The 15,806-nt window shown below is 39.5% G+C and overlaps 3 protein-coding genes across 4 annotated transcripts; 1 reads left to right on the top strand and 2 right to left on the bottom strand.

The window, feature by feature from the left end:
* Positions 1–9: 9 nt before the first annotated feature.
* Positions 10–813, bottom strand: LOC129802173 (39S ribosomal protein L43, mitochondrial). The gene is made up of 3 exons (XM_055847793.1): positions 610–813; positions 441–547; positions 10–381 (listed from the first exon to the last, which is right to left on the bottom strand). The coding sequence occupies exons 1-3, from the start codon at positions 744–746 to the stop codon at positions 74–76; spliced, it is 552 nt and encodes a 183-aa protein (XP_055703768.1). The 5' UTR covers positions 747–813; the 3' UTR covers positions 10–73.
* LOC129802174 (succinate dehydrogenase cytochrome b560 subunit, mitochondrial-like) lies at positions 142–6,003 on the top strand. Of its 2 annotated transcripts, none has more exons than XM_055847795.1 (2): positions 142–211; positions 5,389–6,003. In XM_055847795.1, exon 2 carries the CDS (start codon positions 5,471–5,473, stop codon positions 5,897–5,899), a length of 429 nt encoding a protein of 142 aa, XP_055703770.1. In that variant the 5' UTR covers positions 142–211; positions 5,389–5,470; the 3' UTR covers positions 5,900–6,003. The 2 variants fall into 2 exon arrangements, with proteins under 2 accessions (XP_055703770.1, XP_055703769.1); XM_055847794.1 differs by lacking the exon at positions 142–211 and adding an exon at positions 5,106–5,256.
* LOC129802169 (PAX-interacting protein 1) lies at positions 5,995–15,804 on the bottom strand. Its single transcript, XM_055847788.1, has 7 exons — positions 15,740–15,804; positions 14,004–15,663; positions 11,626–12,734; positions 9,474–9,947; positions 7,024–7,405; positions 6,729–6,954; positions 5,995–6,661 (listed from the first exon to the last, which is right to left on the bottom strand). The coding sequence occupies exons 1-7, from the start codon at positions 15,797–15,799 to the stop codon at positions 6,100–6,102; spliced, it is 4,473 nt and encodes a 1,490-aa protein (XP_055703763.1). The 5' UTR covers positions 15,800–15,804; the 3' UTR covers positions 5,995–6,099.
* Positions 15,805–15,806: the final 2 nt, after the last annotated feature.

Below are 15,806 nucleotides of genomic sequence, written 5' to 3'. Positions count from 1 at the left end.
AACAAATGCTAAAAGGGCTAAAAGTAATTTAATTTTTTTTCATCTAATTTTATTCTAACAAAAAAATATTGTACTACTCTTTTGAATTTGTTTCTGTAATTTTTTGCTTCTCAAACATCTCCAAGAGAGCGTCAGTAGCTGACTTTGGCCACTCAATTGGCTCCCTGAGGGCATCACTGGGAAATTGAGCCAGATTGTACGCTGGATTGCGGTGAGTAAAAGGTGTCCAAATGCCTTGAATTGATGGAACATTGGTTTGCCAAAGTTTACGCCATCTAATAGCTGAGGAATCACTGTTCTGCTTCCTCAGCAATTCCATCCATTTAATAATCTCCTCATGAGGACGATTGGCACAATTAATCCACTGCCTCTCCCCGTTTACTAGAAAAAAACAAAATTATAATCAATCCTTGGGAAGATTGTATAAAAAAAACACTCACAGTATTCAGCTACAATGACTGGCGAACGATGTCTTCTTGGCTTTACATATAAAACAACTCCAGGATTTGTTTTTGCATAGTCCAAGAGGCTATTTTCAAGGAAATCCCTAGAAATAAATAAATTCAGAATAATTTTCAATGAGACCTAACCTCAAAATTATTTTATCACCTCATTCCTTTGCTCGCACCATGATGTTTGCAATATTTCAGAGTTAATCTCTGTAGCTGGCAAATATACCTGCCCACTCCATTCTGAAGAGGGGCTCTAGGGAAGCCTGATTTCATAAATAAATGAGAATTCGACATTTTTCACTTCTTGTCTTATTCAACTCAAAAATAATTACCCAGCGATCATGAGAAATACACTACCCGGCTGGACCAGAATTTTGGATAAATTGCGCATACACCATACGTAGTTCATACCTGTACTCAGTTCATAAGAGCCCACTACTTAGTACCTTTTGCACCAAAATACACTAGACTCTCGCTAATTCGGCTCTTTTAAGATCGGGCTACTTTTTAATTCGGGCAGCGGCTAAATTTGAAAAAAGTTTGTTGTCATTTTTCAAGTTTGTTTATGATTATCAAATGAATCAAATATGCTCAAATTTGGTATGGTTTGTCTTAGTTTTGATGTGATTTTGCATAATTGAGGGATTTTCATGCAATTTACGATATAAATATCAGTGTGTAAACTCAATATCTACAGTAGAGTCTCGCTATAGTCCATATTTGGTTTCAAATTTGATACTTGGGTCGCACTATAGTCCATGTAATTTTTTAAAATTATCAACGATTTTTAGTATTGAAATTGCTCGACGGCTTCCACTTTCTTTGTGATTGTGGTACTTGTCCTCGCTCTCTTCATTGTGGATCACAATTATCACAACTACTTAATAAAGTTTGCCAAAAATATTAAAATAATTATGAATTTCGCATACTAAAAAACATAACCTAACTTAAAATCAGTGTTTTGAAATAAACGGTCGATAAATTGTGGACTATAGAGCGATGGCTTATAGCGAGACTCTACTGTATATGCACATGAATAAAAAATCGTTGCATTTCAAAAAGTTTTGCGCCCGAATTTCTGTCTAATTCGGCTGACTTTTCGGTCCCATATGCCCGAATTTGAGAGAGTCTACTGTAACGAGACCCTCATTATTATGCCCTAGACGCACTAGTTCAGAGACGACTAAACTAGTTCATAGCCAAGTCAGTTCCTGACAAACTACGAATAAGGATTAGAATTCACTGGTATCCACACAACATAACTTTCGTGGGTTTTTTTTTCAGATATTTCTACTGAAATGCACTAATACTCCACCGAAAATGAAACTATTTGTAAATTCATGTCTCAGTACACGTGCAATAATTATTGTTAATTAGGGGGAGGCTTTGCTGATTCGCACACAAGAATGATGTTCAAGTTCAATAATCTTTTCTGACTACCATGCAAACCGTATGGATTCTCCAACTATGCCAAAAAATGTCTTACTTATAAGGTTCATAATCCCACCCCACAAAATCCCAGGAAATCCTTAGATTTTCCTCCAGAGGAAAATGAAAATTTACTGGCGATTTGTCCGATAGGTCAATCGAGTTTCTATTATCGCACACGATTCACGCCATCATTGAACACCCCATTTTCACCGTAAATTTTGCACCGGACACTAAAAGTTGCAATTCATTGTTTAAATGGAACTCTAATCTACTTGATTAAACCGTTTGTATAAGGAATAAAACATTTTAATATCACTTTTTTGGAACTTTTCTGAGAGATGTTTTATTGACACTAAAAACCATTTTTTTGCTTGATTCTATGAGAATTTCACTTTGGCGGAAACGGTTAAATCTGATGAATACTTTCTTGAATAGTCCAAATATCACCAAATTTACACGAATCAATAAGTTTTTTAAGCTAAAAATTGACTAAAACTCTGCAAGCGAGAAGACCACTGAAGATTCCACCATTCCTTCACGGAGCCGGATATGCACAAAAACGTTTGAATGCGCATCATTGAAGATTTCTCTGTTCCTCTGCAGCTACAGGAATCGGGATTTTGCACAGATATTGAGCTTCAGCAGGTGAACAGGCCAAAATTTTCACAAAACAGTCTCTCACTGACAATTTTTTTTTCTTTGACATGAAAAACAACACAAAAGTGGGGTTAAGTAAAAGATTGTCAAAAACCAGTTGTAAAATGTGTGAGCTTATTGTAGATGTGATTCTTTCATTGCACATTCAGTTTGTGCAAGCTTGCAAAATATTTTTATATAAAAAAAAATGCAAAATTGTTTAAAAATTACTCAACTGCGGTCTATTTGAGTCAAATCACTTCTTGTTTATCAACTTTAATGTTTGTAAGTTTTACTTTATAAAAATTCACAGTCAGTTGGTTGCTGAAGGGACACAGGTTCCTACTATTATAAAAATCAATTGAAAATGGTCAGAATATTTGGGAGCCAAGCAATATTCCCAATATTCCATTGGTTAGCTAGTTTTAAGTGTTTAACATGTTTCAAGTAAATCTACAACCTTTTATACAGATTGGTATTGCTTACCAATGGAGTATTGCGAGCCACCCAAACATTCTTATCATTTTCTTTTAAAATGGGCTTATTTTTGTTACACTAAGGACCTGTGTCCCTTCAGTAACCAACTGTCTTTCAATTTATGAAGCAGACATCATTGGCTCACTATTAGAGATGCTTACAATGCTGTTATCAACCCTCTGAGTGGATAACCTAGATCTACCAGTAGCGTTTTTCAGATGTTTGTACTCGTATCTTATTACTATAATATTTGACCATTGTATGTATAACCTTTCGTGATTTTCCTTAAAATTTGGCAATTAACGACGCAGATTCATTCCGGCAGTATCTCTGGCCGATTTCCCGCCTTTCAACTCCTTCTAACATGCCATTTTAATCTAAATTATAAATTATTATAAGCAGATTATTTCTTCTTCTTTATCATCACTCTTATATACATGTATTTTACCATAGACAACTTTATAAATGTCCAAACCCACCATTTGCCTCTCAAATGACATAAGCTCAAAATGTAGCTGGTTTATTTTATGTTAGGCCTCATTCACATGATGAAAAGTGCATAAGCAAAAATACATAAACAAAAATAGAGCAATCTGATTGGCTGAGGCTTACGCACTTTTGCATAGAAATTTTTCATAAAGATGATTTTATTTCTCAATTTAATTCCCAACTGTTTCCAATTTCAAATCAAATGCGCGCGAAAAAAATCAGCTGTCAAATTTTCGCAGTTAACAAACAGTAATCGTAATTTCTTACTTGTTACAACTGGTGAGAGATCCTCCCCGATGTTCTGCGGCTCAGGTGCAACCTCCGGATGCGATGCTGACACCACACAAGCTTCCTTCAAAATCAATTCTGGACATTTCAATTCTTGAGTTCTCGTGGAAAAACAGCACTTCTTCTATTGTTGGAGTGGTTCTTCTATGTTTTGCTGATGGTCCTGTCCTGATTCCTCCGTGTTGCTGGGTTATCTTTCGGGATAACATTGTGCTCCACATGATACATCTCAACCCTGAGTCTTCTGTACAAATGCACACACATTCCACCAAGATATCACACATGAGGGCAATGCTTGGAATCCGTGGAATACTCTCTGCCCAAATATTCTGTATTTTTCTCTCCTCCGTGAATTTTTACTCACGAAAACAAACAAATTTGCTTCACGCGCACCGCACAATTGATTTGACAGCTGATTTTTGTCGCGCGCGCATTTGATTTGAAATTGGGAACAGTTGATTGAGAAATTAAATTGAGAATTACAAAGTAAAATTTCTCATGCAAATTTTCATCATGTTAATCCAGCTTTAGTTGCATGTTTTTGACCATTTTGAGTAATTTTTCAAATGAGGCAACAAACTTTTGACGCTCGAATAATGTACAAATTTTGGAAAACAATTATTTTTTATATGAAATAAAATGATTTTTTTTTCGAAATACATAAATAAGATCTACGGATTACATGCAAATAATTCGCAAAAAGAAAAATTTTAAAAAGTACTTTTCTCTATCGTTTTTTGCACCTGGTTTCCCGAACATACATGAGGCAACAAACTTTTGGCACCTAATGTATGTCGATACGACGTGTGGTACAGGGGTCTCGGTAGCTCAATAGGCAAAGTATTGGCTTTGTGACGCAGAGGCCCTCGGTTCGATCCTTGATCGAAGCGCGTCCGGTGAATAATTGGAAAACAGTTTTTCACCGTCCTTGAAAGCTACAAACTGAACGCAAAAATATCAAGAAGGAAGTATGATAAAAGATAAGGGAGCAAAAAAGGATTTGTGATGGAGCAAAAAGAAAAATGATAAGGAGAGATGAGAGGAACAAACATATGGGAAAAAAAACAGATGGAACTCGTATGTAAATAAGAGTGAGCGAAATGGCTATATGGACCTGATTGAGTCTGATAGCCAAAACATAAAAAGAAGAGAGAGAGAGACGTGTGGTAATCATAAACGCTGATTATCCCTATTCTCTATTCTTCTCTTATCTCTATTCTTTATGTTTTATTCGTTTTATTAGAGGAACCGAACGCTACTTTACATCCATACAACCTATTCAACCTATTCCCTATTCAGAGCTGCTATGATTTAGTATTTTTTCAGCACGCATTTGCTGTAAAAATGTTGTATGAGTATGACATGTAAATTGTGTATTTTGGTCCTGCCGGGTAATCAAAGAGGCATTGAAATTGAAAATAAAAATACTTCATTTGCAAAATAAGAAGAATATCTTCTTAAAAATGGCTCTCCATCTCACCAGGTGAGTTCCAAGGCTCTTTTTAGAAGTATTTATCCTGTATTAATGCACAAGATTGATACTGAGAGGCGTGCAAAAGCCTCTCTGTTCAGAGTCAAAATGTTATGTAAACTAAACAAATGCCATTTTTTTCAGGGCACTCTGCGGACGAAGTGCTGCACTGAAACTTGGTGCTGGACAATTTGGCAGCCCTCTTCTTGCCTCCCGGACAATTGTAATGAAGCCAATGGTCCCTAGAGTCGATGATGCTGCCAGTCACGATGAGAGGAATAGCAAATTGGGGCGTCCTCTTTCTCCACATTTGACTATTTACAAGTATGAGATTACCATGGTTTTCTCTATTACGCACAGAATTACCGGAATGGCCCTGGGAGCGTACATGGCAGCCTTTGGCGTTGGGGCTCTGGTGTGTCCACACGATTTCTCTTATTACGTTGATGTTGTGGAGTCCTGGAAACTCAGTGCGCCAACGCTCATGGCAGCTAAGTTTATCCTGGCGTATCCTTTTACTTACCACCTGGCCAATGGGATGCGGCACCTGCTTTGGGATACAGGCAAGTGCCTGAAAATTAAGGAAGTATGGAGCACAGGATATACCATGTTGGCTGTCTCTGTGGGGCTCGCGGCAATCCTAGCTGCGATGTAAATCCCTTTGTTGATTGCTTTGTACAGGATTAAAGAGAAGTTTGCTGCATCTGTCTTTTCTTTTTGTGTAGTACGTTCGAATAAAGAATCCCCGGATCCTTGGAATCTTTTTATTCATTGCTAAATTCACACGGAAATAGGATAATAGAGGAATAAGTGTAAAAATATAATTCCCATAATTTTGCTGCATTATTTTTTCTTTTAAAAGTACTTCATAATGTGTGGCTCAATGTTGATACTTTGCGTCATGATGGATCTCATGACGAATTCTGTGGTGCAAATGATGCGATTCTGCTTCCCGGAACGCGTTAAATCCGCCAAAAGATGCAGATCATTGGCACAGCTCAGGATAATGTAGCTGTCTGGAACTTGGGTATTTGCCTCTTGAATCCTCGCCACAGACCTTCGAGCCTTCTCCACCTTGCCCCCACTCGCCTCAATCATCTGCGTCAGTTCCCGGACAGCCGGACGCACGCTTGGCGTCATGTAGAATGTCCTGCCGTCAAATAATTGCCCCCTATTGGTGCTCTTCACCGTCTCGTGAATGTCACACTTGAAGTTCTCCTCGAACGTCGCATCGCGAATGGCAAAATTGTCCAGTGGCAGGAAAAATCCCTCCTTGGCACTCTCCATGAGCCACTTGGTGGACACAATATGCTTGACCACGCACAATGCCAGCAGCAACTTGTGCGTTCGTGCCAGGCGTGTCATCACCAAGTGAGTTGCCTCCAGAGGATTCTGCACCACAATCCCACCAAGAGATCTGTCAAAAAACATCCCAGAGTTACCTCCCTTCCCCAAAAAAAACCCCAAAAACACCCCAAACTCACGTAACAGCCCTGGTCAGTCCATCGAGATTATCAACCTGGGAAAAAAGTACCTTTGGCACTTCATCTCCCTCCGGAGCCTTTGTGCACACAATTTCATCCGGAATGGGCTCCAACGGTGGCAGAGTTCGCATTTTCTTAGGCTTAGGTGCATTTTGTGGTTCCGACAGACACCTCTTCACCCTCTCATGCGACTCCTGGGTCAGATTTATTGGTGACTTCCAGGCAGCTGAAACACAAACAATTCCCTTCAAACTTCCTCTTCCCCCCTAACCACAAAATCCCCATTTAGACTCACTCATAAGATGAGGCACAAGTCCATATTCAATCCTAAACGGTCCCATGAGATTGTACTGTTGATACTTTGTTATTTCATACTGTGACATCGAACTGAGATTCCCCAGGAGAATATCACTGAGCCATGTAGCATTCACCACAGGAATAGCCCAATCCTTTGCCCTTCGATACTTTGCCCCTTCGGGCTTCTTGCAGATCAACACTGTGTTCTGCTTACTGAAATATCCCGTAAACTTTGCCCCAGACTCCTCAACCATCTGCTTTATCCTCTGCCTCTCGTCCCCCTCGAAACCCGAAATGGCTATTATGTGCCTCGTGGCGGGCTTCTGCATGCCAAAAGTACTCGGGGCCGGCAGATGGAGAGCCTGCCAAGGAGGCTGCACCTACAATTGCAATCGCAATCTTAGAACTTGCAGGTCCTTCAGACAATCAAAACTAACAGAAAAAACCACTTTTACCGTTTGAACTCCACAACAGAGTTCAATAGAGGCCAACCGATTCGAGATAGTAACTTTGAGTTTTGAAGGACCCCCTATAAGTGGTTTTTTTTTAGGATTCCTCGAAAACGCTTCGCGCGGTCTTTTGAATTTTTGAACCCTCAAAAATATCCAAGAAATTCAAAAGACCGCACGAAAGTTTTCAAGGAATCCCAAAAAAACTTGGTCTTTGGGTTCATTTATGGGGGGTCCTTCAAAGGTCCCAAGTCACTATCTCGAATCGTTTGGCCTCTATTGAACTCTGCTGTGGAGTTCAAGCGGTAAAAGTGGTTTTTTTCTAAGGTTCCGGTCAAAGTCCCGAACGCCAAAATCCCGAATTCTTAAAAGTGTCATAGCTACACCACAATACACGGTAAAAACTTTTGGACACTGACCAAAATATTGGAACAAGTTTTCCTTGGAACAAATTTTTTTGGAATCAATTTGTACCTAGAGAAGATATTTGTTTGTTCCAAAAAGTTTTCTTTACAGTTTCGTTACAAAATACAGTTACAATTTTGTTAGAGTTTTCTTTTGGAACCGTTTTGATACAGTGGAATGTCTACAAATTTGAGTTGATTTCGTTTTATACAAATTTGTTCCCGAAATTTGGAACAGAATTTGTTGCACTCGGCTGTTTTGTTCCCACTGTCAGGAACAAATTGGTACATATTTTTTATAACAATATTGTTCCTACATCTGTAACATATTTGTTCCAAAATTTTTCGGTGTCCGTGAACGAGGTAATTTCTGGAACGAAATTGTTACTCATATGGAGAATCTTTTTGTTCCTATTGTCGGGAACAAATTCGTGTAAAAGATTTCGTCTTACAGTTAAGGCATATACTTCAGTCGAGATGGATTTCGGTGGCGAAAGTTCATAAGGAACATCAAATAAGAATCAACTTAAGAGTGTTTTATACAGACGCGTGCACGACGAAATCATATGCGAATGCTGGCAGGAAGAGGGGAAGGGAATCTCGATCTAATTTTTAATTAATTAAAATCTAATTAATATCGCCGGTCAATATTCGAACTTTGACCCTTTATAGCTCGAGTCAGGGGTTATAGATCGACTTAAGTATTTTTTTGTTTGAAATGTATAATCAGCGGCTACAAAATACTAAAATTTCAGCCCGATGCACAATGGAATTTTTGAGTTATTTAACTTAGAAAATTGATTTTTTTTCTTTTTAATAATAGCGCCCCTAGCGGTAGTTTTATGAACTTGTGATGTTAGAAGGGGAAATGGCATTTCATGAGTTTTCCAAATCGCCCTCACTTTTTAAATTCTGACAATTAGAACTGGAGTTATGGCCATTTTAAGAAATTTTTTTGGGACCCTTATAGTTCGGGTCAGGGGGGTCAGGGGACCTTAAGTTTGGTACTGATCGAAAGGTCTCAGGCTTAGCTATAACATACTAAAGTTTGAAGTGGATATATGCCATAGCGGCGGAGCAATTGAGAAAACAAAAAAAAATTGTATTATTCAAAATGGCGGAAGGAGGAGCGGAGGTTCAGTGCACCAAGTTGCAATTTTTTCCCAATGTATAAGAAGCTTTGCCGAAAACCGTATGTCGATATCTTTCTATACTGTTTTTAATTCAGTCACGAGAAAACAAATTCTTGAAGTTAAGCCGAGACACCAACCACAAAAGCTCATTATCAGGCGTTGTGAATAAATTTTTCCCCTGGATTTGCAAAATTAAATTTCTGTCCAAATACGAAAAGATAATATTGAAATATTTTATAAATCACAATCAGCTTAACAATTTAATAATTTATACTGATTTTTCTTAATTACTTGGGTGCGTGTCTCGGATATCCTTTTGAATTTACTTTGACTTTTACGTACTTTGCATTTTGTCAAGATGAATAATGCAAAGTTGTAAGTTTTTTAGTTCCTAAATTTGGTCAAAAAATCCCAATTGGAAAAAAATCATGAATGAGAATCATATTTGAGAAAATTCCTTACCTGGCGCCGGATGATGGTATCGTTGAGCCAGTATGCAGTGACGCACCTCTTTGAATCCCTGATGGCCTGCATGACAACCCCATGCCTCTGCGTGCGACAGAGAACATGCGTAACCTTCTGGCAGTAAAACGCTTCAATTTCTCCGCCATGCTTCTGGATGAGCTCCCTCCAGGTCGGCAGATCCGACTTGTTGGTCTCATCGTACTCCACCACGAAGAACGTGCAACCGAGCAGGAAGAGCTCCGGTGGCAATTTGAGATTGGGATTGTGCCCATAGAATTGCGGTCGTGGCGGAAGGGGAGCTCGACCAGGACTGAAGGGAGCAGCTCCCTTCAGCCCTGGTCCTCCGGTGCCCGGAGATTGGGGCACAACAATGGGCAATTGCCCTTGAGGTACTTGGGCAACAGCCGGTGGCCCTACAGTTGCACTGTTCGTAATATTGCCCAAGGTACGTCGTTGCATTGCAATGATGTCCTGAAAGGCGATACGTTTTTAACCTCTTTGAGAACTTTACGAATTTTGCTTTGCAAGAACTCCTTTAAACTTTCTGGAAATTTTTGGACATTTTAATGAAATTCTGGCCATTTTAGTGAAATTTTGGAAATTTTAATGAAATTTTTGTACATTTTAATGAAATTTTGGACAATTTAATGAGAATTTGGATATTTTAGTGAAATTTTGGAAATTTGAATAAAGTTTTGCAAATTTTAATGACATTTTGGAAATTTTAATGAAATTTTAGACATTTTAATGAAATTTTTGGACATTTTAATGAAATTCCGGATATTTTAGTCAAGTTTTGGACATTTTAATGAAATTTTGGACAATTTAATGACATTTTTGGACATTTTAATGAAATTTTGGACATTTTATTGAAATTTTGAAAATTTTATTGAAACAATAATTAGATTTTGGAAATTTTAATGAAATTTTGGACATTTTAATGAAATTTTGGATATTTTAATGAAATTTTGGGCAATTTAATGAAATTTTGGACAATTTAATGAAATTTTTGGACAATTTAATGAAATTTTTGGACAATTTAATGAAATTTTTGGACATTTTAATGAAATTAAGGACACTTTAATGAAATTTTTGGACATTTTAGTGAAATTTTGCATATTTTAGTGAAATTTTGGACATTTTAATGAAATTTTTGGACATTTTAATGAAATTTTGGACATTTTTATGAAATTTTGGACAATTTAATAAAATTTTTGGACATTTTGTATATTTTAGTGAAATTTTGGGTATTTTAATGAAATTTTTGAACATTTTATTGAAATTTTGGATATTTTAGTAAAATTTTTGGACATTTTAATGAAATTCTGGACAATTTAATGAAAGTTTTGGACATTTTAATGAAATTTTGGATATTTTAGTGAAATTTTGGACATTTTAATGAAATTTTTGGACAGTTTAATGAAATTTTTGGACAGTTTAATGAAATTTTGGACATTTTAATGAAATATTGGAAATTTTAATGAAATTTTGGATATTTTAGTGAAATTTTTGGACATTTTATTGAAATTTTAGACATTTTGATGAAATTTTGGACATTTTAATGAAATTTTGGACAATTTAATGAAATTTTGTATATTATAGTGAAATTCTGGATATTTTAATGAAATTTTGATGAAATTTTGGACAATACAATGAAATTTTGGACAATTTAATGAAATTTTTGGACATTTAAATGAAATTTTGGATATTTTAGTGAAATTTTGGGTATTTTAATGAAATTTTGGACAATGTAATGAAATTTTTGGACATTTTAATAAAATTTTAGATATTTCAGTGAAATTTTCGAGTTTTTATTGAAATTTTGGATATTTTATTTCTTTTTCGATTTTTTATTTGTTCTAATTGCAAAAAAAAAATTCAGAAATATTTTTAATGGTCAAAATGTTATTTTTTTAGGTTAGAATTTCAAAATTTAAAATTCAAAGGACAATAAGACCCTGCTGTTACTACCACATTGTAATATTCAAAGATTCCTGTATTTAATTAACAGTTTCTGCTACAAGAAAGTATGACCTGAATTTTTGAGGTTAGAATTTACATAACCTAAAAATTGAAAGAGACCGAACGATTGGGGATAGCAGCTTCGGATTTTTCTTAAAATTTTTAGAAATCAAAATTAGCGTCCTACCTGTGGCGTTCTCGGAGTTCCTGACAAGCTCAGGGCTGCATTATGCTGAGCTGTCATCATTCGCAATGTTCCAGCAGCCGATGGTTCTGTCTCTGGTACTCCAGTTGATCCCACAGCTCCGTTGTTGGCTCCACTCAAGCGGCTGTTCAGCATATTGGCCAGGGCAGTCTTTGTCTTGTTGATCATCTGCCCGCCAGCAGCCGGTGTTTCCGGATGCGGCTGCTGCTGCGGTACTCCCTGCATTGTTGGAGTCTGCATCACTGGAGCCCCATCGGGTGTTCCTGGAGTCAGGTCAGTTTGAGCTGTGGGGAAGCCAGTGCGTGGAACAGCTGGCTGGCCAGCACTTCCCTGACTTCCACCGGCAGTCGGTGTGACAACCTTAGCCTGACCCTGAGGTCCGGTTTGCTGCATCTGCAGCATGACGCGTTGATAGTGAGGCGGTGGAGCTGCTGCTGCATCCACCTGATGAAACTGCCCACCAGTGGCCTGAGCCTGGGGTGCTGGGGATTGCGGTGGGGGCTGTTGGATCACCCCAGATGGAGTCTGTTGCGAAATCGGCGACAATCCCGGAGCACTGGCTTGACGCAGGAGCAGCGGTCTGTTCTGCCTCAGCCACTGGACCTGCTTCTGCGGGGACAAGCCCCCAGGCATCTGGCTCTGGATCAGGATGTGCTGATGCCCTCCTGTGGGCAGTTGAGCTGTTACGATGCCCGGAGGGGCTGTTCCCGGACGAACTCCAGCCGGAAATACTTGCTGCCTCAGCATTATCCCTCGTTGCTTGCTCTGCAGCTTGGCAATGTACTCTGCCCGACTAATGGGATCCAGAGTCTGAAGATGGGCATGCGTCTGGGCATCCAACTGGATCAACTGACGCTGCGGACCCGGAGCTCCGGCTTGCCAGTGTGGCCGAGTGGCTCTCACGTAAGGACCTTGAGGAGTTGCCCATTGTTGTTGCCCAGGCTGCTGTTGTTGTTGCTGCTGCTGCTGCTGCTGCTGTTGCTGCGGCTGCCCAGCCATTGTCACCATTCTCTGCTGCCCTGGTTGACCCTGACCAGAAGCTACAATCTGCTGAGCAGCTGCTGGCTGGGCACCCTGGACAATTTGCTGAACTGCTGGACAAAAATGATTGTATGAAGGGAAATATACCACTAAGAAACATTCTGCATAACTGCTAGAAAATTCGTTTGGGTGCCGCGTAAGTCAACTGCTAGAAACTGTGACACACCTCGATTAACTGTTCTAAAAGCTAGCCACACAATCAACTACAATAAAATATCAGGAGTGAAATAATACAAAAACTGCTAGAAAATCACCTTTAAATGCTAGAAAATTTACTTAACACAGTGAACTGCGATAAAATATCATTTAGGTGAAAAATATAAGAAATAGCTACTTGAAAGTTCGTTTAGGTGCTAGAAACTGTGGCACACCTCGATTAACTTTTTTTAAAGTTAACCACACAATCAACTACGATAAAATATCATGAGGTGAAATAATACAAAAACTAAACAGCTAGAAAATCACTTTTTGTCAGAAACCGGGACATAATTTCAATTAAATGCTAGAAAATTTACTTTTCCGCGACATAACATATTAAATTGCGATAATACATCGTAACAAAAAACTGCTAGAAAATGCTGCAGAAACCGTAATGATTTTATTACAAAGAATTTCTAAACTTCTAGAAGGAGTACAAATCAGAAATGGAATAATGCGATACACTGCTAGAAAATTCAGTAGGCGATGAATCACGCAATCAACTGCTATAAAATTCAACCGATTGCGATATGGGCTTAGTAAATTATATAAATGGATGAGAAAAAACTATGATAAAGTGCTAGAATATTAGATTATTTGATGGAAAGTCGTATAAAAATGTAAAGTTTCAATTTTGCGAGATACAACAAAACCTTCCTCAACTTCGATAATCTATTAGAAAACGTGACTGATCGGTTAATCGAAAAACTGCTAGAAAAATTTAAAACCACAAAGAAGTTTCACCTAGAGAAAACCTACGGACGGATTTGGGGTTCAAAATTCAACTGCTAGAATATTCGATTATTTGCTAGAATGAATCGTATAAAACAGCTAAAGGTTATTTATACTTTTTTTAACTTTGCGAAATGCAATAAAATTGCTTTTAACTTCAATAATCTTCTAGGTTTTCTAGATAATGACTATAAAGAAGATAAATGACTATAAAGAAGTTTCACCTGTGAACACCTCGAATAATTATTCAAATAATAAATATAAAACAGCTAAAGCTTAAATTTAGCAGTATGCAATAATCTGCTAGAAAACGTGACTGATTGTGAAATCGAAAAACTGCTAGAAAAATTTAAAACCACAAAGAATGCGACTGCTAGAATATAACTTACCCTGAACTTGATGAGGTTGAGCCCGTTGAGCTTGCTGCGGAATCACTTGACTCTGATTGGGTGGATTCTGCTGGACAATTTGCCCTCCGGACATGTTGAGCTGCGGCTTCTGTTGCATCTGGAACGTCATCTGTTGCTGCTGATGCTGCAGCGTGTGCAGATACTGAATGTTCTGCGGCTGCTGGCCCATGATCTGCTGCTGCTGCTGCGGCTGGGAAGTGGATTGCGCTGGTTGCTGTGCAGTCACCTGGGGCGGATTCTGCTGCTGATGCGGCTGCTTCAGGCTCGACTGATTGATGATGACGATATTCTGGGGCTGCTGCTGCCCAGGAACTGTCTGCTGCTGCGCCGGCTGCTGACCCAGGATGATGTGTTTGTTCGGCTGATTTAGATTCTGCCCACCGAACATCTGTTGCTGCTGCTGCGGCTGCTGCTGGATCTGGATCATTGCGCCAGCCTTGAGTTTCTGGGCCTGCTGAGGCGTAGCCTGGATGAACTGTACCTGCTGCTGGGACGTCCCAGCCTTGGCCTGAGCACTGAGAACATGCTGCTGGATCATCTGCTGGGAAGCCGGAGTGGCAATGATGTGGGTCTGATTCCCCATGGCAGGATTGTGCTGGATCAGCTGCTGCCGGATGATGGTTTGATTGGCTTCCTGGGGATTTCCCTCGCCCTCCTTCAGGGGCTGCTTCATGGTGGCGCCCATCATCTGGCCAGGTTGCTGCGGAGCTGGCTGGAATACCGCCTGACTGACGGGATTCTGCTGCTGGGCAGGAGGGACTGCCTGACGAATCTGCAGCTGAAACTGCTGCTGCTGCATGAGATTTTTGTTTTGCAATTGCTGCTGCATCACAGCCCGGGGTCCTCCAGGCTGTTGCTGGAGGATCAACTTGTTCCGGATCTGTGGCATCTGGCCAGGAGGCATTCCCTGCGGTGTCTGCATGGGAGTGCTCGTCTGGACCATCTGTCCAGGCTTCTGCTGGACACTAGATACTGGAACTGGTGACTGAGGGATGGCTTGGGAAAGTGTGACAGTGGCAGGAGGGATTTCAGTTCCTGTTGACTTGGGAACTGGCAATTCGGTCTTTGCAATGCCCTCCTCAAAGTCAAACCCTATAATACTGGCTAGGGTTTGCTGAGGGACTTCAGGTGCCTTCTGACTTTCCATGGTGATCAGGAGTTTGGGATGGAAGCCCTGGGCATCCACCAGTAAATTGTTCTGGACACAATCAATTACCCAATCGGGAGTTACAATAGTTACCTTCTCGCCTAGTGTCTGTGCCTTGGCGTAGGCCTGACCGGAAGCTGCTCCACAAACCAAATGTGTCGTCTTTCCGGTGAAATTTCTCTCAACTTGTCCTCCGTGAAATGTGATCGTGGCAAAGAGGGTTTTCCTGTCCTTCACCGAGAGATCACTCAATGCAAATGTACAGCCAACAAACAACTTATTCCCAATCGGTTCGTAGGGCTTTGTTGTGGCCAAACGTCCCAATTTCACAGAAGCATGTACCCATTCTTCCGTAACTGAGGGCAGTTCATAGAGATCCGATGCCTGAGATATTTCATTCTCATCGAAATTCAAGCCGCATATCACGTGTGTGATGTAATCTACCATAAATTTGGAATTGGATGCACCACCATTGTCCAGGAGTTCCTTGACCTGTGTCGGAGCAAAGAGAAATTATTATGTGATCCAATTGGAAAAAAAGGACAAAAACACTCATGAAAAACGTCACCTTGGGATCCAACTTTCCGGTCACGTAGTATTTTACTTCTTTGAACAGGTTCTCCGTCATTTTTTTG

Source organism: Phlebotomus papatasi, chromosome 2 (assembly GCF_024763615.1).
Source record: "Phlebotomus papatasi isolate M1 chromosome 2, Ppap_2.1, whole genome shotgun sequence".
Classification (NCBI taxonomy): domain Eukaryota; kingdom Metazoa; phylum Arthropoda; class Insecta; order Diptera; family Psychodidae; genus Phlebotomus; species Phlebotomus papatasi.
This window is presented reverse-complemented; position numbering and strand designations above follow the sequence as displayed.

Coding starts and splice junctions, on each gene's coding strand:
- LOC129802173 (XM_055847793.1), bottom strand. CDS start 746: ATGTCGAATTCTCATTTATTTATGAAATCAGGCTTCCCTAGAGCCCCT. Junction 548..609: donor GGTGCGAGCAAAGGAATGAG/GTGATAAAATAA, acceptor ATTTATTTCTAG/GGATTTCCTTGAAAATAGCC. Junction 382..440: donor AGTCATTGTAGCTGAATACT/GTGAGTGTTTTT, acceptor GTTTTTTTCTAG/TAAACGGGGAGAGGCAGTGG.
- LOC129802174 (XM_055847794.1), top strand. CDS start 5,237: ATGGCTCTCCATCTCACCAG. Junction 5,257..5,388: donor ATGGCTCTCCATCTCACCAG/GTGAGTTCCAAG, acceptor CATTTTTTTCAG/GGCACTCTGCGGACGAAGTG.
- LOC129802169 (XM_055847788.1), bottom strand. CDS start 15,799: ATGACGGAGAACCTGTTCAAAGAAGTAAAATACTACGTGACCGGAAAG. Junction 15,664..15,739: donor CCGGAAAGTTGGATCCCAAG/GTGACGTTTTTC, acceptor GCTCCGACACAG/GTCAAGGAACTCCTGGACAA. Junction 6,955..7,023: donor ACTTGTGCCTCATCTTATGA/GTGAGTCTAAAT, acceptor TTTGTGTTTCAG/CTGCCTGGAAGTCACCAATA.